This window comes from Anas platyrhynchos, chromosome 22, assembly GCF_047663525.1.
Source record: "Anas platyrhynchos isolate ZD024472 breed Pekin duck chromosome 22, IASCAAS_PekinDuck_T2T, whole genome shotgun sequence".
In the NCBI taxonomy this organism is placed as follows: Eukaryota; Metazoa; Chordata; class Aves; order Anseriformes; family Anatidae; genus Anas; species Anas platyrhynchos.
The window spans coordinates 6,205,540-6,231,303 of record NC_092608.1 but is presented as its reverse complement, the minus strand read 5'-3'; the positions used below and the strand labels follow the sequence as shown (position 1 = coordinate 6,231,303).

The window sequence follows — 25,764 nt, the reverse complement described above, 5'->3', positions numbered from 1 at the left end:
ATTGTTAATTCTGTGTGTCTGATCGAGAAGAACTGGTTCCTACATATGTGATATATTGGCAAACTGCATTGGAGAGACTTTCACCTCTAGGCTGCAGACAACCTGCCAGGCTCATTTGGCCCATTTTAACTAGTTATTAGTTGTGAGATGCTGCAAAGCCTGGTCAGACTGAAGGCATGCATCCAAAATGAAGGGAAATAGTGAAAGCTGGTGGGTGCAGCTCAAGACTTCTGCCTTCAGGGAAAGAACCTGACAAAAAGGAATGGTCTGTTGATACCAGAGAGGGGAATTCCAGATCCTGCACCCTCCAGATCCTCTCAGACACAAGTCTATTTCTAGGAATTCTGGGCTGAAAAAAAAAAAAAAAAAGACATTTGGTCTGATTATGCATAAATTACTGTAATAAAGATGTTAACCTCTCTGATCACTGCACCATGCAGTTTGCAGTGCTCTGCCCAGTGCCAGCAAGGGATTCCCTACTGCCGGCAGGAGCAGCGTGTTCCTCCTGAACCAAACTAGCCACATGCCAATATTTACCACGTCAAGCCTCATCCTCTCTGCACTCTGTCAGTGTGTGCAGGAGCAAGATTTTACCTTGGGGACAAACGGCAGAGATGCTAAGACTGGGTTATCTCAGAGTAGCACTGATGCAGATTGGACATCACTGGGGTGATCTGCAGAACAGACACAAGGTGGTTCTTCACTGCTTCATTTATCATTAAAGTCACAGGTTGCTCCTGCCAAAAGCTCACCCAGCACACAGCTGCGTGACAGTATGATGGGAGCTGCTTGACGTCCATTAAAAGAAAACCCTAAGCGCAGACAGGACTTTGAGCAGCATTTGTGATATCATCAAGCCGGAAGGTAACTGCCACAACTGCCAGCTCTCACTTTTTAGGGCACAGCCTGCAGATCAGGGCTGGATGCAAGGACAGCAGGTTAAATAACGTCTGTGTCATGTAAATCCTACACCACCATATACAGACCTTTGGCACTGATCAGATATTCCTAAATGAAAGCAACCCTGCAAATGTAAATGATTACTGTTGTAATCACATATGCACCGATAACATTTTTTTTTCTAATGGTGCAGTTCTGTGAAGCTTTCTGGTTTGGGTTGAGCAACAGAGCATCAAGAAATCTACATAAAATCCGCCACGACTTTTGTCCCCTTATATTATATACCGCCCTTGTCCTAGAGACCCTATTAAAGAGATAAAATAAATTCTTCCCTCTGGCCGGTGCAGCTCTCCAATATACCTGGGAACATTCTGCTGAACACTGAATGTCACTGACAGCTAGACCTATGAGCTGCTGTGTTTGATCCGGACTAAAGGCCAGATTCTCCAACTGTTCATACACAAACCAAACAATGTTAGTATAAAAAAAAAAAAATCAGCCCTGAATTCCCTGAAAAGCACATTAGAGGACATAAAAAAGCATCCACCTTCTCCTTTCAGGAGCAAGAACTAAAATGAAAGTAGGCTAAAACCATGAGAAAGCCAAGTGGAAGTAGGACAAGTTGTTTCTACTACTAAAGAGAAGAGGGGTAATTTGTGCTAACAAACAAGACAGAAGTAAATTGTTTTTCAACAGCATTCTCTATATTCAGCCGCTCTCTAATTACACATCACAATATAATAATATGGTAGTTATTAAACACAGTCATTAGTTCATTTCTCTGTGTGCATTTAAGGTACACTTTAACAGGCTTATCAGAAACAGGTAAATAAACCTAAAAGGAACAAATCATTTATTAGGCACTTCGTTCTCCTTCTCTCCTCTGTCTTTGGTTTATCTCTTACAAAAAATACTTTCAATTTCAGAGGAAAGTGTGAGAAACAGAGGATACTGGAATAAATTGTTTACAGAGTAAGTTTCATTCCAGCCTGCCTACGCAGTGGTTAATCGGGGCCTTGAAACATGAGAACTTATCTTGCTTCCAAACTTGGATATTTTCTCCCTTAATCCTAACCTAATTGTGGATTTTCATTATCCATATAATTGCCTAATCCTTCCTGGAACCCTCTAAGCGCTCTGTAAGTTTGATAAAGGCAATTTTAGACGAGTCCCAAACAATACACAGCTTTGTAAAACACAGCAGGAGGAGAAAGAAGCACAGTGGGTGAAATCCCTACATTGCCAACATCAATGGCAGAATTTCTACTGCCTTGCATGGCATGGAGATTTTGTCTCCACAGTGATCCCCCAGAAAACACCGTGCATTACCTCCACTCTCACATTTTGCAGTTGCAAACGGAGATGTTTGCAGAGCATAGCAGTGCAGCCTGCAACGGCTACATCTTCTGCAATTTGTGTATAACCAAGTGTACTTCCTGTGACTCCATGGTCAAACCAGGATTTGGATACGCACTCATCTGTGCATGCAGTCACCAATCTGAACGCCTGGCTTTGGAAAAAATGCTTCTGGAGTTCTTCAGAGAGCTGTTGCTGACATCTAAGTAGGCAATATCCAGCAGCCTCCATTACACATGGTCATTCATCAGCTTTTGTAGTCAATGGGTAGCCTTGGGCTGCAAACAGTAAGATCAAGAGAGCTGAAACGTGGCTAACCTGCATTTAGCTGCAACGTGGAACAATTTGGGTTATGCTCATAAAAGCCAGCTTGCTGTATGTCCTGTCTGAAGACAGTAAACAAGCCTACATAGAGCTTTTAGCTGGCATTGCTTTCTGTACATAACTGCTGCCAACTGCTTGTGACAGTCGCTTTCCTAATAGCTTCTGCATTACAGTTGTCACTCGATTACCAGGCTCCTTTTCTCCACTATGGCCATGCACTGCCCCTTCTGATATTCCTCAAACCTCAGTGAGCTTGGATTTTCAGCTTCTTGCCTGAACCACAGACCACGTTTAGAGAAATGGTATAGGTGGGATTCCAGATCATTTTCCAATGATGAAAAGCAGCACGCATACATGTTAGCGAGCAACTGGTATCCTATTTTCCAGTTTCCCACAGAACTGTGTACAAAAGAGAGGTTCATACCTGCAAGTCAGAACCTGTTTGGCACCAGTAAAATGGATTTGAGTGTTTGGAGCATTGTCCTAGAGGCAACCATACTGAACGTGTAACTTTGCACCTGCTGGGCCACAAGCCAACCTGTCCACAGTAGCAAAGGCGAGAGCAAAAGCTTCTGTTACAAGTATCAATAAAAAAACGCCTAAGCAGAAGGTGCCAAAAACCTGGTTGGTAGTTGCTGCTTTTCCAAAGCCTCTTGCAGTGGATGGTCAGAGCCGGAAGGATACTATGCAGAGTCGTTATATAATTCTCTGCCCCAAATCTGTGAGGTCAAAGCAGCGATGAGATTATATTCCCTTTCCTTTCCCAGTTGTGCCCTAACTCTAAAACAAACAAAGGGTCATCCCTGCCCTACAAATCTCAGCCCTGTGCTAGTTTTGGTACTGCAATAATGAATGTGTTTGCACTGCGGTCTTGGGTTGCTCTCATTGTGAAGGTTTTATTTTCCTGCTTTTATCTAACAGCTATTTCCATGGCTGCGAGGTGGGCCTCTAAACAAAGAGCAAGGTTGAAATCTACGGCTTTTGCCACACCAGGTGTACACGAAAACCACTGAGATAGCTACAGCATTTAAAAACCACACTCGTAAGTACGCAGTGCAGCTTTGCAGTCACTCCTGCCACTATCAGACAAACTGCTATCTTTTGGGGCTGCACTGCGGTCCATTTCATGAGCCACAGTCCAGACGACAGAGAATTAGGTACTAGAGCATTCTAGCAAATGCTGCCCCACCCTCAGATGCGTGTTGTCTCACACTGCATGCCCAGGATGGAGTTTATTTTCACAACCCATGGCAAAAAAGTGCCCATTAGCACCAACCCTTGCTCCTGCACTACTAATGGTGCTCTGTTTAGCAGTACGTGATCTTTGAGATTATTTTGACTTTCCCTTTTTACTGTGCGCTATAAAGTTAAGCTTTATTTAAATAAAGCCATAATGGAAAGGTACCTGTCACATGCTGAACACCATGGGAATGTCTGAACATGTACTGCGTCAGAGACATCGATTAAAGTATTTATTAGCGCCCAGGTTAATCTCATAATGTGTTTGCTGACAAATACAAATATTCAACGGTTACTTGAAAGTCCACTGCAGACATTTTTACTGTTTTTTTATATGGCTAAACCTTCACACAGTTCATGCCTCGCAAGCAAAGTAAAAAACACTACTCTGAGTATAATGCCAACTTTGGGGCTGTTTTGCATGTAAGAACTTGCAGTTAATAGGCTTAATCTTACATCAGCGACACAGAATTAGGAGTCATGTATTCAACGGCCCACAGGTACCTAAAGATGGCAGATGGTTGCCCTCAGAGATCTATCTCCAAAAGGAGTTAGCTGTCTCTTAAATAGGCACGGAAAAGGCCAAATCCATAGAAAATCATCAGCTGAGGATCGAACACTGAAATTTTATACAAACTTCATTCTGCATGAAGCATTACTGCAGAGATGTGAGTTAGGCTGAAATTGAACAATGAGAGACAGCCTGGCTTTAGGGCTCAGGCCCTTCATATGTTGACATTGACCAGTTCCCTTCTATTAAGCAGAGTACGGAAATATTCAAAATTCTGTGCCTGGTCACCAAGCACGCAGCCTGTTTACCTTTCAGCTTTATGGTTCCTTCAAGAGGGTCCAATCCACCTGTAAACCTGTTTGGTTCTATCTGAGGAATACTGGGCCAAGAGATAAGAAATACAAGCTCGTTATGATGCATTTAAGCATAATCTACAGTCTAGGAGACAAAACTGAAACAAGGACGTGAGGCAGTTTGGTGCAGAGTAGCTCTAATCAGCTCGCAAGGTTGGGTCACAACTCTGATTTTAAGAGTGCTGAGCTTTCATGGTTCTCAGTGCAGCTGAAGTGCTGCGAGGGCTCTGCAGCTCTAATCAAGCCATAAATGATTAAGTTAAGAACCAAGGGGAGCATGATCAGAGACTGAACTTAGGCACAATCATTGCTTCTAGACTTTCAAGCAGCAGCAGTGTTTTTTCATCCCATAGCCAATTGAATTGTTCTTACTCTGACTCTTCCTCTTTTTGTTCCTTCAGGCTCTCAAGCAGTGATTCCTCCAGGGCCTCCAGCTCCTCCAGGGGGATTCTCAGCAGCCAGATAATGCGGCAGATCAACACTCTTGCTCGAGCATCATAGTACCCTTAAACACAGGGAAGCCCAGGAAATTAAATCAGTCTTCATCACACCAGATTAAATAGCAAATGGTACACCCAGCTGTGCTAGAGAACCGTATCCCACGCAAGCACAGCTCCGACCCTCGGGCCCTCTTTCTCTTTCATGTGTTTAAAACTATTATTATCTAGAGAAGAGAGCTCTAGGTGGAAAATCCTCCCCCCTGCAAACCTCATCCTTTCAGCAGTCACTGTCCCTGGTGGCTGTGGTTTAACTCAGCTGGTGGCTCAGCACCACACAGGCATTCGCTCACTGCCCCCAAGTGGGATTGAGGAAAGAATGGGAAAAAAGGTAAAACTCGTGGGTTGAGATAAAGACAGCTTAATAGAACAGGAAAAGAAGGGGAAAATAATAGTAATAATGGTTAAAAAAAATATACAAAATAAATGATGCACAACGCAACTGTTCACCACCTGCTGACTGATGCCCAGCCAGACCCCAAGCAGCAGCCTCTCCCCCCCACCAGCCAACTCCCCTCATTTATTGCTCTGCGTGATGCCGCACGGTGGGGGACATTTGGCCAGTTTGGGCCAGCTGTCCTGGCCGTCCCCTCCCAGCTCCTGGTGCACCCCCGGCCTCCTCACTGGCAGGGCAGCACAAGGAGCTGAAACCCACCTGTGTGCTATCCACGTTATTCTCATCCTACATCCAAAACCTACATACCAGCTCCTAAGAAGAAAATTAACTCTATTCCAGCTGAAAACAGGACTCAGGTAATTGCCAATAAGGCAGGTCTCAAATCTTTTGGTCTTCTCCAACAGAGGCCTTTGGGCTTTGGAGAGACCAGATCTCTCTTCTGAACATTGAAATGCTGCAGCAAGACCAGTCCTGACTGGTGATATCAAACACGTCACACACAGGCAATGTGGCACAGAACATCTCAGGTATGCACTGGTGCAAGATATGTCCTACTCTACAACTACACCTTCATAAAGCTTTATGTTCAATCAATCTTGCTGGCAACAAGAGGGACTCTGGAGTTTTGAACCACCCACCGAAGTACCTAGAAACATGGGGTGACTTCAGTCCCCGTGTAGCACTGATTGTTTGCGTTTATACCTCACCACACGAGATGCAGGAGTGGACATTGCACTAAAACATCTGATATGATTACTCCCAGACTTATAATTACTTGTACTTTAAAAAAGAAAAAAAAAACAAACAACATCTCAAATTTAATAGATTTTAAAATGTTGTGTGCCAACTCTTTAGTTTTTAATGTGTTTCTCTTGATAGCATCTGCTGCTTGCTGAGAGCAGGCTTCTGTAAAGGGTTCTTGGTGCACTCCAGGATGGAAAACACAACAGTGTTTCTGGGGTTGGGTTAAGATACCTGTAGGACAGAACTACAAAGAAGAGTTCTGATATCTGCTGCACATAGATCAAATACAGCCTTCAGCAATTTGTTAAGGTTGTTTATTTATTACCATCATTACCAAGATACCAAAATACTTCAGGAGGCTTTAATCAGGCCACTTTTAAAATTTGTGCTGACTTGAGAACTAAGGCTAGGATTTATCTTCACCTCATCCCTGACGTGCCACATCATGCAAGTCTGAGCAGGTGTCTTAAGAAGCAGTCTTCCTGCTCTCTGCCTGCTAATGCACAACTTTGCTTTCTACTCAGCCAGCCTGGCAGTAATTCAGTAAGGCTTGAAAATCTATTTGTTTTAAGTTCCAGCTTAGCAAAATAAGCAATTTTGCAATAACTGACGTGTCAATTTTCCATTAAAAATAAAACAAGAACAAAAGCAGTACTTTGTTCTCAACTGAAACAAGCTCATCAACAACCAGCGAGTGCTTTCCTGTATGAACAGCCTACAGCACAGGGGCTTTAAAAAATGCAGGTTGTGATAATAAACAGGCTTCTTTTCAAATGAAGATTTTGTTCAGAAGGCAGTCTTTATTTCATGATTTTTATCAGACTAATCAACATTACGGATTGCAAACCAGAATTTTGTTTTGTGTGTGGTACAGTATACACATAAAGTCACATTTACTCAAAATAGGCTTCACACTAAACACACTAGAATTTATTGCCTGAATATATTTTTTTTCCTTTTAGGCAACAAGTGGCACGCAGAAGATTTGTGGGGCTGAAATTTTCGTAACAGCTTCACTGCCCTCCTCAAGGAAGAAGAGGCCCCTAGAAGGGCTGAAGAATAAAGTCTCCCACCCAGGTATTTAGTTTCAAAACTTTTCTTTTTTTTAAATCATCACATACAATTGCATGCCAATACACGATATGTGAAGCTAAGGAGGTGAACAATTGTTCAATTTTTAACGGGTATTATTAATCATTCCTGTTACAATAATTGCCTTTCCTGCAGTGGACATAGGTAAGAGCATACTGCTTTTGCTAGAAATGAAGCTAGGATAAAGCAGGATGGGCTGGTACCAAGCTTTTTGAGCATTGTAAAGTATCAGATATGAACTCAACGATATTATTCTTATAAAGAACAAAAGCTGAATAAACTTACCATCTTTAAGAGAGAAGGACAAAAGATCCTAAAAAGAGGAAAAAAAAATATTTCAGTTAAAGTGAAGAAGTACACCTAGACGTCTTAAAATGGAGGCATGAAAACCGATCGGACCATGATTAAATTAGTGCAGCATGTCCACTCCTAAATGTGGGATGACAGCAAACTGTAACTGAATGGAGCAGAACAGAGCAAGGCCAAATGCTTCCAGCAGAAATTGTGCCTATGCAGGTACAAATGGCTGGAGGAGTAGATCAGCACAGGATGGGAGGGCGGCACCTGCTTGGTACATGCTAGTAGACCGTAGTTTTTGTTATTAGCACTTGTGTTGCAACTGAAAACCCCACAATTACACAGGACTTCAAATTTGGGAGAAACCAGGCTCTACGCCTCTCCTACTGCTCTAACATCTTCTGCTCTTCCAGTCACATGTGCTGTATTTTCAACAGGAATAGGTTTGGATGCTACTCAGAGGGATCAGTGGCCCCTCTTTGGCATTCTGGGAATTCGTAGCTCTAGACAGTAAAGCTGAACTGGCATGAAGTTCTTTTGGAATAAGCACTCAAAAATAGAAATCTCAGAATTTATCTGTAAAAAGATTGAGGGACTGTTGGCTTTTCATGGGGAAAAAAAATGGAAAAACAGATTAATCCAATAGAAGGCTTCTGTGGACAAATCCATGAAAAGAGGTCAGAAGTCCTAACGAACGAGGTAGTGTTTTTACTGCTTTGTTCTCCTCTTTTATTGTCACTGAATAACTGAATAAAGTTTAAGTTCTTTATGTAACTACAACGTTAAGCACTAGCTCAGTCTAGCTACTTCCCTCTCCTACACACACAAAAGTGCGGCTGAATTTTACAGAGAATCCTCAGCCCTTTGGGAACACAAGAAGTACTGCCAATGATGTAGGATGCTGCCAAGCAGTTTATGATTATTATTCCCATAAGCCCCTAAGCAAAATTTGTATCATAAAAATGTCTCTAATCATTTCCCTACTGCATGAGAAGTGTAGAGCAGAGAACAAGCCAATCTTAACCTAGTCCTACTAGAACAGAAGCAAACTGTAGGTATTGCCCAGTCCAAAGGGAGTGTCTGGACTCTGAAAATAATTTTAACATGAGGGGAGTCTACTACTTCATAAAGGAGAACAGAGAATTTCCACAGGACCAGAGAAACCAGAAGACCAGGGCAGCTGGATGTACGCATCAGACTGGATGTTTTCTCACAGGTACAGCCCTAAAACCTTTGCTCCATCGCTGACGAATGTTTACACACAACAGTTTTCTCCAGACGTGTTACTCAGGCACCTGCAGGCACACAACTGGTCAAGTGCTTTCCTGCTAAATCCCTGGGTGGCTGCTCCCAGCCACAGAGAAAGCTGCCTCTGCTTTCCTGCCCTGCAAGCATCTCCGGCAGGTTGTGTTGAGCTGGGCTCAGCACAACACAGTCACCACCACATCATCCTGCATCCCAGCAGCTGGAGCACTCACCCGTGAAAAGGAAAGTCCTGGCTTATCTCCAGCCAACAAATAACCATTGTCATTTAAGTCAGGCACAGAATCAGGTCTCCTCTGCTCCCCTCAGTCACCCCAGTGCAGAAGAAAAAGGGCCCCAGCCACAATTCCTACTCTGTGCATGCACACTGCTCCCCCAGCTGTCGTTTTCTCCAGACTACCACAGGCAGCCTCCTGAAGAGGGCTGCATTTTGCTCAGAGCCCGTTTATAGGCAGTAAATGTTCCCCAGGTGTTGCAAAGGGAGCCACAGGTCACAGCTCAGGCTCCATACAGGCCACCCAGCATACAAGGTGGCACCCAATGGCAAAGAAACTTCTTCAAAAATCTGGCCTAAGCATTTAGGTACATGTAGTTCAAAAGGTGAGAGATGGATGCGGGTAATCAGGTGATAAACAAACTACTCTTCGATTGCATCAGCGACCATTAACGTACTCAGCTCTTCCTAATTGCTTAAGGCTTTGCACGTACTGCTGGGTAGTCATCTGGAATCCAGTCAGCACTGATTAAATTAGTTTACAAGTAGTCTCTCTCTCTCTCTCTCTGCAGTTGTTGTGATGTTTCATTTTGAAGCGGAGGTGGTTTTAATTTCTCTGTGGACTCTGAAGACTACCACACATGTGAATGAGTGAAACCTTACAAAGAAAGGAAGACAATCGTTATTTGGAGTCTTTGCCATGCACTGCTACAAGTTCAAAATGGATTTCCTCAACAACAGAAAGTTTCCAATCCACACTGCAGTGCCACTGTGTTGGGGGGGGAAAAAAGAAAAAAAAAAAAAAAACACAGGGCAAAAACCACAGGGCATTGTAAATGTGTTCAGAGGAAAAAGAAAATAAAGATTTGTAAGAACTTTCAATGTTTTCTCACCTATCATAAGGAAACAAAAGTGGGCTAAGTCAACTTCTTTCCCTCCCTTTTGTTGTCACTGAACATAAATAGAAGAAGTATTCCTAACTGACAGGAATCACTGCTTTCTCCTACCACACCCACAACCTGTTTGTTACAACTCCTGTTGTCTAGAAAGGATTCAATTAACCAACATTTGCATGGATTAGTCACCTGCAATGAATGCAAACAAAGACAAAAATCCACAGGCCTCGAATATTCAATGAATCAGTGGTGAGCTCATCTCCAGTCTCCTGGCCATGCATCATCTCCTCAGCACCTCTGAGGTGGAGGGCGTTCAGAAATGCAGGCAGCAGTGCTGGCAGGACCCTGCCACTGAGCACACCGAACAATTTGAGTGTTCTTGTAATAACCAGGTAAATAAAAGCAGCTGAATGTAAAGAAGCAATACTACCAGAAAGCAACAGATGAAGAATTACCAAAGCTTTGTCCCACAGCGTGTTTATTTTCAGGTAACAAGGAAAAAGCTTATCTCAGCGGGGTACCTTTACGTTTGTCAGCGACACCCTGCAAGACTCTTGTGCCCTGCTCTGTGACAACGGTTAATTGTGTATCATTTTGACAGAACGGATCACTGAGATCCAGCTGGTAAGGCATTAGACTGATAACTACTCCTGATCTTTGCTTTCAACTAATCAAAGAATTGTTATCTATGGCTTCTGTGTTCCACCTGGAACCATGATAAGTATCTCAGTTCTCGTAAGATATTGCACAATCCCACTGACCCAGAGCCCCTTTTGTAAAAGCACATGGAGCCCTCATGCAGGATAAGCTCTAAGCAAGCACAAGTTAATTTTTGCCACAGTTTCACCCTTAATAAACTCGCAGCAACGCAGGAAGATTTGCCTTACTCTAGAGAATTCATCCTGGAGTAGACAAAACTAGGGAAAAAAGCCTGGGAACTACCAGGCCGTCTAGATACAGAGAGAACCAAGAATAGATTTATTCTGAACAAACAATATCAAAAGAGCTTTGAGAAGATCTGTCCTAGCTGACTAATTAACTACACTCAGATTGCCAAGCTATTTTGAGCCTTGTAACATAGGGATGTTTGGGGCAGACCCTTTTAAGGACTGCCTAGGAGACACAAAAGAAGGCTGCGATGAAGGGAGTTGGTCGTGACCGAGGAAGATCCCTCCCATCATATCTTTACTCACACAGCCTTGCTCTTGCATCTCTTGCTCCATCAGATTGTCATTGCTGAAGGTGAGTGTGTGATAACCATTACTCACCGCCAGCGTACCGGCTGCTCTCAGGATGCCTCACCACTTCCTTGTGTACCAGAGCTAGGTGACCGTGGCCATAGCGTGCCTGGCAGCAACAGCTCTTCGCCCTCCAAGGCGCACATAACGTGAGAGCAAATGAGGAGATATCTTCCACAGCTGAGACTCTGAAGCAAAGGTGAATGCCACCAAAATGCGTACTCTCTTATCTTTACATCAGCTCAAACATCAGAACATTACGGCTTCAGCCTCAATAATGCTTTATCAATGAAAGAAAGAAGGACCTGTAACTTTTCTCCTTCCAGCCAAAGCTGACTCTGGAGAAAAGACTCTGGGAACTGTGCTCTTTGGAGCACCCTCTGTGCTGCAGAACACTAGCTCTGCCTGTACCAGCAGTCTTTCTGCCTGGTTCTCAAATATGTAGAGGTATTTTGTATGACAGGGAGAGGAACCTTAAGCTGTGTAAAAGTTGGAGGATCCGGCCCCCTACACTCAAGCTACCCATGTGTATACACACTTCTCTGCTACAAAATCCCCCTCGTTCAGAGTAGGGTGAAAGGTCTCTGAAACGTACAAAAAAAATCAGGCCTAACATGTTCAGTGTTTCACCGAAATCCATAGTATGTCTGTATGAATCAAAAATACTGCAAGAGTACAGTCAAAGCAAAAAGGCTGATGGTTCTCTGTAGAGCAAAGGCGTCAAAGACAAAATGTTAATTCAGCAGGAACTGCATCTCATGGTCATCACTTCCGTGAGCTGTTAATGGACAGAGAGAGTGCCAGCCACACAGAAGCACACGCGTATCAGAAACCCAAGTTTTACTTCCTTGACTGTACAAGCAGAACTTCCACTGCAAACAGACACCCAGGAAAAATCTTCTTTGCAAAAGCAAACAAGGGCAAGGGCAACACATGGACTTACTTGGATAATGACAACAGGATTATCTTTCAAGATGGGATCCTTCAGCAAAAGCTGGGCAAAAGTTTCTGTGCCCTCACCTCCTAAGCCACTGGCAAATGCTGTCATGGCAGGTAAGACAGCATCAGGCAGGTCCAGCCATTTCACCAAACCATCTATGAATTCTGTTCTGAAGGAGCTGTAAGGCAACAGAGGAGGTTAAGGCCCTGTAACTGGATGTTTTTTGCAAGCTTTCAGTGGTCCCTGCTTTCAAATGCTGATCTACTGCTGTTCACACAAAAATCAAAGCATGCTAAGAAGTCAACAGAAGGTGAGCTTCTCACAAACAAGCTTGCTAAACAAAGAAGAAAGCAATCAGGATGAGGCCAGACCTTTCTTCAAGACATGCTTTGAAGCCTTGCTGTATTAAGGGATGCAATTTGTGCTGAAGTACACAAGTCTTAAAATGTGTAAGAGAAAGTCAGTATGATTAAGGAAATGGTTGAGAAAACACCTAATGTCAACGTGTCCTTTACATTTCAACAGGCTTCAGAAGAACACCAGCAAGGAAATGGCAGGAAAACATCAATGCCAGCGATCAGTCTGCAGAGCAGTCAGGTCTTACAGACCCTCAGTTTTGTGTCACCTTCCCTAATTTGAACATTCATCTTTGTGAAGAGACCCAGAGCTAAAAGAATCTTCAAATCCTGTACCTTTGGGAGACCCCAAACACAGCGGTATGCCGACACCAGCTTGGTCTCAGCTGCTAACCAAAAGCCACCTCCTTTGCTCGTCCCCATGTGCCCACGTGTAATACCTTTGCTCTTCTTCGGGGAACAGCCCTGCTAAGGATATCCCACAAAGCGCTGCGTAGGCGAATCTTCCAGGTTCCCCCAGCTGCCGGCTCAGAAGCACACATGAGTCCTTTTCGCTTGCCTGCTCAGCCCCGCTATGCTGCTTCGAAGTCCAACTTTTCCACTTCTCTTCTGCGGCCATTTCTACCTGCAAGTTCAGAGAAGAAAAAGGAGGAAAAATAAAAAAATAAAACCAGGAAGCAAAGAGACACAAAAGCTTTTTCACTGCCACACTTGCTGGTGTAGAGTAAGCAGGCCCGTCAAAGTCCAGCTGGTGCATCCCGCTGCAATGTGATGCTGTGACCAAAACCTACAATAGGAGGCCTTCCGTTCACCAGCTCTTAAATTCTTCCACAAAATGTGTTGACAATACTTCTCACACAAAAAGGAGAAGTCCTCTTCAAGGTACAAAGAGACTGGGCTCCACTCAGCCATATCATTCACGTGTTTACTGCAAAAATAGCATGGAGAATAAAAGGTCTGAACCTCGTGCAGGGACCAGTAAGGCTGCCTGGGAAATAATTTGCTTCTCTCCTCCTCAACCCAAACTGCTCCTCTGTTCATTTTCCTGACGGTGTTATAAAGTTGAGTCCAGCCACAGCCTCTGATTAGAAAGACTTTTAATGGGACTGCTTATTTCCCACGGCCATTGCTATGCTTTGCTTATAATATTCTCTGAACTGTGCAACCCACCACTGCATTTCCCAAAACATAACATGCCCACGCCACATGGGCCTCGAGCTGGGCCAAAATATTATCTTGGAGAGCACAGAAGCGTTTGCACCTTTTGATTACAAGCTTCCAACCGAACTACTCGGAACTGCTCCCAGGAGCCCCCCTCGTTATACAGGGAGGCCTGGCTGATAACGCAGGCAGCTAACAGAGCTGAGTGAAACCAGGCAGACACCACCACATTTCGTGATTTAATTTAGGTAAGAGCCTGCTCCAAACCTCACTTACATCGCTGGGAAGTTCTACCGACCTCATCAGGACTTGATCAGTTTCCCAAGGGCAAACTGTGCATTTTGCTTTATGCTTGGTCTTAGATGCCTCCTTTCTTCTGAACCCTGGCGAAAGGAAGGTGACTAAATGGGAATTAGAATAGAACAGAATAGTCCTAGAATAAAGAAGTGCACCAGAGGAGCAGCTCCTCTTACAGATTTTATTACATCTGTGCTATCTGTCATGGTCTGCAGGAATAAATGAACCCTGTTATTTCCCCATCAATCGGAGAAGGGAATGGCCAGATTCTGCTTCCCCAAGGAGAGTGGTGCCTGGGATCAGGGTCAGGCCCTCCACCCTACCAGTCCCACCACGCAGCAGCAGCTGTACCCACAGAACTGCAGCCCTGGGGACTGAGCAGGATGAGTCCCCATCCTCTCCAGGACTCTGTCCCCTGCCCCAAATCCCAAGACTTCCTTGTATTACCTCAGGAGCTCCAAAGTCCTCGTCTGGATGCCCAAAATCTATCTTACATCACTAAGTTCTGATCCTTATAAAACACCTACAGCCTGACTTACCAACCAACTTGCCTAAGAATAATCTAACTTGAAGTATCAGTAACTTCACAAACAATAATCTGGCGTGCCAACTCACTCCTGGGCACAAATGTATTAACTCAGCATGGGAACCAGCACTGAAAATAAAATTCCCTTTGCTGCTGTGATAGATTTATTGATTTGTTACGAAGCCAAACCAGCAACCCTCAGAATATTTTATCTAGCCCTAAAGTTCCTGAGATGTTCACAGACACCATGAAGATGTCCTTAAGGAAAAATTTAACAACAGATCTGAGGAAGAGGTAAGAGTATCCATACGGCTAAAAAAAGAGAGCAGTGACCCTATTTCCACCCGTATCTTTGCTTTGGTTTAAGATGTGGCAGATTGATCCTCATTCCAGCATCATAAACATGTAACTCAACTGTAAAGAGGTGCCTGGATAGTTGGGTTCAGGGCTACACCAGCCTCACAGGCACACCCAGGGTTACACGGAATTTTAATCTAGTAGCTACAGGGTCACATGAAAAGTAAAGCATCTATAAAGAATCCAGGAAAAGTACAACTGCAGAGTTTAACCTTATTTCCCAATAATACAAGAGGTGACCTGTTATGGAGCAACACCATAGTGACTTCTTGCAGGCAACTTTATTTCCATTATGCAGCAAATAATTTGTGATGCTGAGTATCTAGAATACCCCGAGAAAGTTTTGGAAAGACTTTTCTCTTCCACCTCATCTAGAAATGAGAGCTCTGAGGATGCTCTGATCAAGACACTGGATGTGTGTCCTTCACACAGGTATCGATTTTGCCATAAACATTGAGGAAAATGGGCTTGGTTTTTCACATGGCAGCATAAAAATAGCAACGTGATTCAGTACAAATACTTAGCCCAGGAAGTTTTGCCACTAAATTCAACAAGAGGGAATCAAGACCTGAGCAAAAAACTTACACTGGAAGTTATTTACAGCTTGTGACACTGGAATTCAGGTCTCTGTCTTCAACAGTGCAATTCAGTAACCTATAGCATTGCCATAATCTGAACTGCCATTTGAAAGAGAAACTTGTATCGCTTCCAGTGCTTACTTTTCACACAAAGCCCTTTGTTTTCTTGGAGGTGGTGTATTTTGTATAGTGCTTCCTGCAATCCTATGGGGAAAGTAAAAAGATAACCCTTCCGTGGATCTAAAGCTGTACAGCAGAGACATGCTCTCCACAGTCAGCCTTCACTTTTAGCCCATCAATACTAAGCGCAAACGTGGAAGGCAATTAATCCAGATTAATGCAGCTGGATAAAACCGCTTCTCACCTCACAACACGCGAAGGCAACGCAGGCCGCTGCCACGGAGACGTGTCCTAAATAAATGGAAATCAGAGATTAGAGATGGAGGGCAGAGGGACAGGGGCATGGCAAGGCTAGAAGCTGAAGCAATTGTAAAATTGAGCGTGTTGGATGTGGTTAACACAGACACTTGTAGCAGCAGAAACAGGGTCCTTACACGTCAGGCAGGCACATTACCAGCAAATAAAAAAACCCTCAGTGGAAAAACACAGAGACGCCTCAGCTCGAGGCTGACACTACCACTAGGCTGCTGAAAACACTCAGTTTTGTCACAAATCCTTTCAAGTCCTACCACCACCAGCCACCCCCCCACACACCCCCTGAGGAGAGCGACCCCCTGCAGGGGCGGGAGAGCCCGGGGGCGCGACGCCGCCACAGCCCTGCCCTCAGGAGCCGCACTACGGCCGGTCCCGGAGCCGAAAGAGCCCCGGGAGCCCCGTGAACCCTCTCCCCATCTCCCCCAGCCCGGCTCCGACCTGCTGCCGGCCCGGCCGCCCTCAGGGGCCGCCGCGCTCCCTCCCGACCGCCGCCGCCTCCCGCCCCTTCCGCCCCTGTCAGCCCTACGGAGATTGCGTAAGGACAGCGGGCAGCGCCGGGCGGCCCTGCGCTCTCCTACGCTGCTGGCGTAGCGTAAGGAGGGCGGGCGGGCGGCGCGCTGCGCTGAGTGGGGATGTGTTTGGGGCCGGGCTGATGGCGAGCCCCGCTCCCTGTTTTCGCCCCCATTCCTGGTATTTGTACCGCTCCCGGCCTCCCTATGGGGGTTGTGATAGGGTTGTGGCAGCAGTGGGGAGGCAGCGAGGCCTGGTGCTGCTTCAGTCGAAATAGGTGTCACACCTCTTTCCTCACAGCACCCTTGCTCTGCCATCTTGGGTGCCCTGCTAGGGTTTAGGGCTGAGCTGAGTGGCAGCTCTTCCGTCCCCCTTTAAGGCTCTTCTTTCCCTCTGAGAATGCTTCTCTCTCAGAGGGAGGATTGCAGAGAGCGATGGAGTGAGGTGTGTTGGGTAAAAGCTGCCCTCAGGTCACCACCACTGAATATGGAGACGTCTTTGTTGCCCCTGACATGAGACAGGTTGGCGGCTGCTCTGAGGGCAGGTGGAGCTTCAGTGCTGCCTCACACTGCGTGTGATCCACCAGGTGGGATCCCAAAGGCATCCAAACAGGAGCTGAAGTAGCTTTTTGTGTTTATATATGTATATACACATGTATGCACACATCACAGCGTGGGTGAAACTTCAGTCGTGCTTCATGCTGTGTTGTTACCAGGTGGGATCCCAAAAGCATCCAAACAGGAGCTGAAGTAGCTTTCTGTGTGTGTATATATATATATATATATATATGTCCAGGCAAACATGAGGACCATGGATATATTGCTTCTGATGAAAGCAGGGCTCCAGGCTTGGTTGGGAGGCTTTGGTCAGCCAGCTGTAGTTAACTGGCTCTGCAGAAACCCCAGGGCTACACCTGGGCTGTGGAATTAACGCAGCCACCTCAGCATAAGGCTTTTGCATTGTGTTTTATGGGTTTTGAGAAATGTTTTTGCTTTGAGAGGAGGCTCAAGTGGGAACTGCAAGCACAGTGCTTAGTAATTCGTAGTGAAATCCATTTTTTTCAGGGGAAGAGAAGCAGTTTTTCTGCATTGCCATGTTTCATGAAAGCAAAACTCATTTTGGTGACTTGGTAACTGAGGTAATTGATTTATACTTAAAAATAAGCTGCTTTGGACTTGTAAAAATAAATAAATAAATCCACATACTTTTTCTGTTTAAAAGCCCTTTTAATGTGGCCAAATATCCTGTCCCACTTGCTTGCAGCTAACATTAGGTCCTTCAGGTTTACTCACACAAGTACTCATTACCCCTATGTATTTGAAGCATCATCATATAGATAAATGTGACAAGGTTTAGAAGGCGTGCTCTGTTGATCCCCATTAAGGTACAAAAGGTACATACTTCATTTGTGACTTAGGTAACTGCACAGCACCGTGGACAAGCTGCAAATAGTTCACAACAAGCAAAAAAATATGTATAATCTGGACACAAATCTGTGCTCTTAGACCAAAATCTGCAAATTAATTTCTTGTAGATTTGACAGCAGTGCTTTTGAGGACCAAAAGTTGTCTTTGTACAGCATCTGAGTGATGTTGAAGTGTGAAATACGCTATTTATTCCATGTTTATTTTTGCCTGTTTATATCTGTGTGATAATGCAGAAGAGCTGTTCAAAGTAGTTCAAAACAGGAGTGGAATGATAATTAATCATGGGTTTTATCAGATGTTGTAAACTTGGGATCTTATTATATAGTTTAATAGTAACCAAAGGCAACATGATTATTGATAATTTAAGGTTCTGTAGATAAAGCTGGACTTCTGTAGTTAACAGTGATTTAGAACACCTACGCTCACATTTTTTAAGGCACCCGTCTCCCTCACATAATTAGCTGTGGTGGGTGACCGGTGCTGTTTGTTGATAAGAAACCTGAAAATGATTTGGGATGGGGAAGGTTTGTAAAACATAGTTCTGAGGTATTCATGCAGTACGTTGGCTACTGCTTTGGCCCATTTCTCACTATGAACCTCTCTTTGTCAGACTCCAGTTTGTTATTTACTGCTCAAATCAGGAGCCAGCTAGGTATGGTAAGCAGGGCAAGGTCATTTGGAGCTGAGACTTTATTGTCAAAAAAATTGGTGTGAAGAAGAACTGGATGCAAACAGATCCTTTAACATTTTAGAATACAAATGTGAATATTTTGACATTTTCACTGTAAACTTAATTGTTGCTTCAGAGGTTTACGTTATCATCGATCCTTATCTTGTCAGATGGGAATCAGCAGCTGTTATAAAAGATTTCAGCTTATAGGAGGTAATGACTTCCACCAACATCCATGAACTCTGGATCAGATAATTGTTACTGGCTCTAAAGACCAAAGAATCATTTCAATTGAATGCTGAACGCAGGCTTGGCAAGTGTTGGCACAAAGCAGCAGGGGTGGAAATCGGGACATCCGTGGTTGGTGATCTCATCGCGTGGCTCCACAGAGTTCACAGAATGCTAGAAATTGAAAGGGACTTTGAAAGATCACCTAGTCCAATGCCCCTGCTGGAGCAGGAACACCTGGATCACGTCACACAGGAGTGCTTCCAGGTGGGTTTTGAATGTCTCCAGAGAAGGAGACTCCAGAACCCCATGGACAGCCTGTCCCTGTGCTCCGTCACCCTCACCATGAAAAAGTTTCTTCTCATATTTAAGTGGAACCTCCTACGTTCCAGCTTGCACCCACTGCCCCTCGTCTTATCAAGCTCTCTCAGTGTGTCAGTCTCTCTCGGGTAATTGCACTGGTGTCCTACATTGTGTTAGAAATTATATTTGTATCTTCAATGCGGATACAAACCTTTGGTGCTCTGCCCTTATACCTGGGAACGGGATGGCTGTTTTCAGGGGAAACATTTATTTCCCTTCAAATCCTTCGTGGTTTGGTTGTTTGTTTCTTTTTGTGCTATGAGCATCAGTGCAAATCACCGTGATTCACGTGTCCTGTTCTTCCTTTGCACATCAGGGCAGCGGCATACGCTGCCTTTAGGGAAGTCTTTTTCCATTGGCCTTTTTTGCCATCGTAGAAATTAGTGTAAGAAAATTGAATGTGAGACCCTTTTTGGTATGTAGCAAACTGATTTTTTTCCTGTTCACACTTATTTTCAGACGTCATTTGTTGACTCCCATGTACTGACAAGCACAGAGAGGTGAACCCACACATCGTGTGATATGGAGGATGAGGGACACTGCCTCTTGGTATCTTCAGGTCATCTCCTGACTGATGATAGCAAACTCTTACTGGGTGTGACTTGAACGCCCTTCTGGAGTGGGTGTTGTTTGGTATCAGTCTCACTTGGGAAGAGACCAAGTGTCTTCTCTTGGGCAAAACTGCCCATCTTTTTTCCTTTGTAATTGGGGTATGTCATGGCTCCCGTCCAGTTCATCTTTGCCATCTTATCTTTAGGACAGCCTGTTCTTTCCTTGCTATCTGGTCGTTTGAATGAGAACAGAGTGCTGCGCAATTAGTGCACACTTTTCCTTTAACCCTTCTAGCTTGCTTTGATGCGTTCATGCACAGCATGTCAAGGCCAATATGATTTGTTACGTGCCTCTGGAGTGCAAGTCATCCACTGGTGTTGGCAAAGAGCTCAATTGGAAAATTGTCCACGAGCTGAAAGACTTGGCGTGATTTTCTGAGATGGCTTTCAGGTGAATACCCGTACCATCCTTTGTGTCTGAAATAATATCATTCAAGAAGATACTTGTGTTTAACACTTCTTGCCTTTTCCCCATTGAAAAGCTTTCCTTGGTTTGGCTGTTGGTGGATGTTATTACATACGTACTCTGCAATTGCTGTACAGATCTATGAGAAGAAACAAAGCATTTGTTTTCCTTGAAGGTTCTTTGTTCTTAGGTAGAAAATGGACCTGTTTTTTCTGAGGCATAGGGGGACAACAGCTCCTTACCCTCTTCATCTAATCCGTTTTATCTGCTGGTGGGACACACTGTCCATATATGTATAGAAATGCATATGTATAGTGAGCAACTGGGGTCCAAAAGTTTCCCTTCTTAACAAATGCAAATATTTACTACAGCCCTGATCCAAGGTCTGCTGAGACCCGTGGTATTCTTAAAAACCTAACGTAGCTAAAGCAAGCTCCTAATTTTTTCCAGTTTTATTTTAGTTGAGTTGTAGGGTATTTTCTTTGCAACTAAGTTAGTTTTTCTTTTAAATCAAGGAAAAAAAGCCCAGCACATTACTTTTCTGCTTTCCTCACCGACTCACTTGTACAGACTCCCTAAAATGCTTTCCCAGCTGTAGTTCCTGTCGGGAAGCTGTGAAATATTTTGATGGCAATTGTTGGTGAGCAATTAAAACACAGAGTCAGTGAGCAATTAGCATTATTCAACTTTAATGGACACATTCCATATATTAAAAAAAAAATAATAATAAAAAATCGTGTGTGGTATAGCAGAACAATTGACAGATTCCTTTTTATCTCTGGAAGGAGAATTTGTGGGCATCTCCAACGGGCAATGTTGCACGTAACGTGACGAGAGCAAGAAGAGAGGTGGTACAGGCAGCCAGATAAAGGGGTTCAGGTGAGAGAAACTATTTCTGTGCTCAATAACATGGGGCACTTGGAGTGTCATCAGCTTTTCAGAGCCTTGCACTTTGCAAGTTGTGAATGTAACAATTAGAAATGTTGATTTTGCCTCTTCCTTTCTAGTTTCGAGTGCAACTTGAGATGGCATCAACTGATGTTCCCTTTTCCCATTCCCACCCCTGCTAACAACCTTCTGGTCAGGGATCCAGATTAATGTGATAAACTCTGTTAAAACTACCCTCTTGCATTAAGGCTAGGCATCCAGCCCCAGATTTAGCAGTCTAATTCCCCACATTGTCACAAGAGAAGGTATACCTGTGTTAGGAGTGGGAAAATACAGAGACAGCTACAGATTTTCACAGGGTACAAATGTCACATGTTTCAGCTGATGTTCTGCAGTAGAAATTGAAGAGAGGATGTGAGCAGGACTAAAATAATGAAAGCAAAACAACAACTATTCATCTGGGATAAAAACTGGCTTACAATTTTATCTTACAAATATCAGCATACAAGTATTTTACCGTTTTCAGTAATAAAATTAAACAACACTGCATTGCCTTTGAGGCTTAGTGGGATAAGTTCAACACTTCGAGGTTCTGATGTGAATGTTTGCTTTCAAAGTCCAGTAACTGCCTACTGCTCCTGATACTCGGCTGTGCAGGTGGAACCAGTCATTATCTCGAGGCAGCTTGTGCTGTTTCAGGCAATAGCAGCGACGTGGGTCTCCTTGTGGCAGGCTGTGAGTGAGTTGCCATTACAGCTCCAGTAGAATTTAGGAGTGCAGCAAAGCACCATAGACATGAGCAACCCCAAAGTAAGCATGACACAAATTACCCATTTAATCGTCCCCGAGTAAATGAACGGGAGGATGAGGATCGTGAGAATCACCAAAAGCAGCAGGAGCAGCACAAGTCTCTGGATAGCCAGCCTGTTGTCTGCTGGAACATTTTGGTCTCTGTATAAAACATCTTGGCTGCTCTGAGCCCAGCTGCTGCTGTCCAGCCCCGGGGGAGAGATGTGTACCTCGAGAGCTGCGTCAGGATGTTCCAACTGGTCCATGATTTCTTCTTTGTTTGGAAGCGTGCGGATAAATCCTCCTGACACAGGCGTGTTTTTTCTGCACAGGGGGCAGGTGATTATCCAGGTATCGTCTTCTTTCCTGAGGATAAGCTTGAGGCAAACTGCACAGAAAGCATGCTGGCAGTCGAGGAGCTTTGGGACTCTGTACACGTCGTACTTGTTGAAGCAGACCAGGCAGTCCATGTCTGCAATAGATGATGTGGGTGAAGGCTGGTAGCTTCTTTTGGAACCGTACACTTCAGGAGAGCTTGAGTTTATCACCATAACAAGCGGCTTTGCGTTTGGATAGTCACTTTCCAAAAATGCTGGCTTAAAGGTATCAGGACCATCTGGCTCCGTGTCCGGAGATCTCTCCATTTCTTTCAGATGTTCTTCAGCAAACGCCAGTCCCTTCGCATTGGCAGCATTTTCTGCGAGGGGCCCTGCCCCGCTCATTTCTGCAGCACCTTCTGCAAAGGGCGCAGGACCAGTCTTCTCAGCCTGTGGTACTCCAGAAGCTGTCGATCTGTTTTCGCTGCTTGGCTTGTCCGTGGGTTTCTCCATGGAGATAAACCTCGGTGCGGTTTGTCTGCCCTTAGCTGAAGGGTCTGCGGAGTTTCTGGCTCCTTTTATGTGCTCCTTTATTCCTGTTGTGTGCATGATCGAATGACAGCTTTAAGCGTGTTGTGCTCTTACAATGTGATGTTTTTATGAGCTGGTGACCTGAGTTAACAATTAACTCAGTGGCTAAGACACTTTACAACGGCTGATATCACCGAGCAATTCCTGTCCAGAAGCAGATCCCATGGCATTAAGAGTCTGCAGCTTTGTTCACTGCGATAGCCAAAGGGACAGAATGGCAGTACCATTATTACCAAATTAGTACTTAATTTATTAAAAGTGATTTCTCCGTGCCCTAAACACAGCCTTGTTGGACAGTGGCAGATCCAAAAGAATTATCTGGTATGAAGTGGTGTACGCAGTGCTTTGATTAGAGAGAGCATGGGACAGAAAGGCAGGAGAAGTGTCCTGCCTCTCCCTTGCACTGGCTTTCTGCATGGCCTGGGTAAGCTGTTTCATTCTCCTCTTAGCTGTTGGCATAACCATGGTGAGGAACGTGTCATCTTGTGCTGTGTCACAGAGCCTTTTACCTTGGATTGACAGGAGAACCCAATATCTGTTAGCCAGGCATGGCAGAGCTGTCACAGCAGTGTTGAACCCTCCAGGTAGGAGCTCTGCTCTTGCTTTAGCACTGCTTGCTGCACCCGAGCTGTTCCCATACAGCATAAATATGTTAATGTTGAGTGTTAAATGTCAGATTATTATCAATTCCTTATTGTAGGAACGTTCCTGTTGGTTTTAGTCATCAGAAGGCTTCAGGCACTAACTGAAGCATGGTTTGGGATCCCCGAGGTTCTTACAGAGTCCGTGGGAGAGGTCTGTTGGTAGGGCTCCTCCTTTTCTTGGTGTTCGCAGGACAAGCTCGTGCACTCTCAGAAATGCACTTCTGTTAGGTGGTTTTGTGAATATTCAGCTCGTCTAAAAAAAAATAAAATAAAATGCATAAACACAATCCCTCATTCTCTAACTTCTTTCTGCCTTTCTTGAGGTATAAAATACAGGTTGTTTTCACAGCAAGAATCCCATGGAAGGAAGGAAGGTAGAAAAGGAAGGATTGCCAATACCGGAAGGCTAGACTAGGTCAGAATTCCTGGGAGAAGACATGCAGTACCGAGTCTGTAGCCTCAAGTGCACCTGAGTGCTGGAGCTATCTGTGCTACCAAGTCCCAGCCCCTCTCTCCAACAGAGCAGCAGCAGAAAGAACTGAAACAACCGCAATTAGAAGGGGAAGGAATTCAGGAGGGCTCTAATCTCATGAACTGCTGGCAGGGGGATGAGGTGAGAAGGTTCTTTGCTGAGAAATAGTAAAAGGTTTGTTGTTAGCAAACTTCATAGAAGTGTCTGGGTGTACCTGCTGTACTGCTGCTGACACAGGATATAGCAGTGTTTGACAGACTTCGAGGTGACCCCAGATTTTAGGGAGCATGAAGATTTGCAGAAGTGAGACTCATAACTCATAGCTGAAGTGCAAGAATGTTTGGAATTGGGCTTGGTGCACTGCAAGGCTTAGTTATGTATAAAAATTGGATAATTTTTCTATTGCATTTCACATACCTTTTAGTAAGTTAATTCTGTTAAAAAAGAAAAGATACGGGGGGGCGGGGGGAAGCCCATTTTTACAATGCTTTTCAAGTTCGTATTTAGACTGCTAATTCCTTTCTTAGTGTCTTAAAACTTAGAGATTCTCAGTGAATCAGTGAACAATATGAAACAGTTTTGCATTGCAGATGTTGGGAAGCTGGAACAGACACCAATGGGGGCAGCTACACTGCAAACTTAAAAACTCAGTGGGATGAATCCATGCCTTTGCTGTTGCTCTGTCTTCAGCAGTGGCTGGGAGTGACTTTCCCTTTGAGCATACGTCCTGGAAACCCAGCTGTTGGAGAGGTGTTGTTACTTTGCTACTGATGCACGTCAGCAGCAAGGACAACTCACTCGAAGGAAGGGAAAACAGAGCTCGTCACAGCTTGGCGAGGCCCTGCACTTCTCCAGGCTGAGCTGGTTTTGGCTGGTCAGGCAGCAGGTGAGCTCTCCACCCAGTTTTATTGGCGATATTTAATTAAAGATGCCTCTTCAATGTTGTCCTCCACTGGTGACGTTTTCAGCCACATGTTCAAAGGACCTGTCCAAATTTTGTCTCAGTTTTGTCTTTGGCTGCATGTGTGATGTTCACTGGCTTGTAGGTATGTTATAGAGAGCTGAGCTGACTATAGCTCTGTAATGCTTCGTATGCTAATTACCGTTTCATTAATCATTTGCAGTCAGTTTGCAGACACATCCTGTTTTTCTGCTTTTAGAATATTTGCATAAGAAAATGTTTTTCCTTGGAATGTCTCTTCTCATGGATTTGTTTATGGCAGGAAACGGATACAGAAGAGTAGTCACAACATTCCAGGTTAATCTTGGAGTGAGACACCAGCTTGCTATCACAGAATCATTCAGGTTGGAGAAGACCTCTGAGATTATCTAGTCCGCCCATCAAAGCTATACAGCTTTCAGCACAGTAATCTTCAAAATATTCTAGAAGATAATGTTTATAGTCCCTCGAGCTTCTTCCTGCTCTCAAGCTACATTACAGCTTGTTGTGACTGGACAAAAGGAATTTACAGATATACACGATATTAAATATTACCTTGATGTGGAGCCTCGTATGGTATCACCCGTTAGTGGGCATAAGCGTGAGTAAGAGCAGAGAGCTGCAGTCACCTTCAGACTTGCAGTGCATCTTCTGGCGTGGCAGGGAGCTTCTTACACAGGGGTTGAAAAGCAGCTTGGAAGCAGCCTTTTTACCTGATCCTAACCAAGGCCTGTTTGACCTCACAAATGTGACCTGAGAGCCCCTTGGGGGAATCCAACGTGGCTATTTGGTCTTGCCTTGTTTGTCTGCGATGTGCTCTTGTAGCACACCCGTAATGCTCGTGCCTGGGAAGTTGACTCACTCTGTACGTCTGTGTTTGTTTCCACCTTGGGAGTGTTTTTTCAGCTTTCACCAGGAAGCTGTTTGGGTGCACTGC

At 44.5% G+C, this 25,764-nt stretch overlaps 2 protein-coding genes across 14 annotated transcripts in view; both read right to left on the bottom strand.

The window, feature by feature from the left end:
* The window catches only part of TMCO4 (transmembrane and coiled-coil domains 4), a 42,764-nt gene extending 26,247 nt beyond the window's left edge, over window positions 1-16,517 (bottom strand). For 6 of the 13 annotated variants that reach the window (XR_011804607.1, XR_011804608.1, XR_011804609.1 and 3 more), the window contains exons 1-6: window positions 16,410-16,517; window positions 15,901-15,947; window positions 13,058-13,242; window positions 12,265-12,439; window positions 7,699-7,726; window positions 5,056-5,188 (exon numbers count right to left, since the gene is read on the bottom strand). Coding sequence is in view for 9 of the 13 variants with exons in the window: in XM_072026746.1 (XP_071882847.1) it covers window positions 5,056-5,188; window positions 7,699-7,726; window positions 12,265-12,439; window positions 13,058-13,236 (515 nt within the window). In the remaining 4 variants the exon portion in view is untranslated. Of the gene's footprint in view, window positions 1-5,055; window positions 5,189-7,698; window positions 7,727-12,264; window positions 12,440-13,057; window positions 13,243-14,076; window positions 14,098-15,900; window positions 15,954-16,409 lie in introns of those variants that run through there. The other 7 variants (XM_072026747.1, XM_072026750.1, XM_072026754.1 and 4 more) reach the window with 7 other exon arrangements.
* Window positions 16,518-20,853: 4,336 nt separating this feature from the next.
* RNF186 (ring finger protein 186) lies at window positions 20,854-23,087 on the bottom strand. The gene has a single exon (XM_013095315.5). The coding sequence runs from the start codon at window positions 22,787-22,789 to the stop codon at window positions 21,770-21,772; it is 1,020 nt and encodes a 339-aa protein (XP_012950769.4). The 5' UTR covers window positions 22,790-23,087; the 3' UTR covers window positions 20,854-21,769.
* Window positions 23,088-25,764: the final 2,677 nt, after the last annotated feature.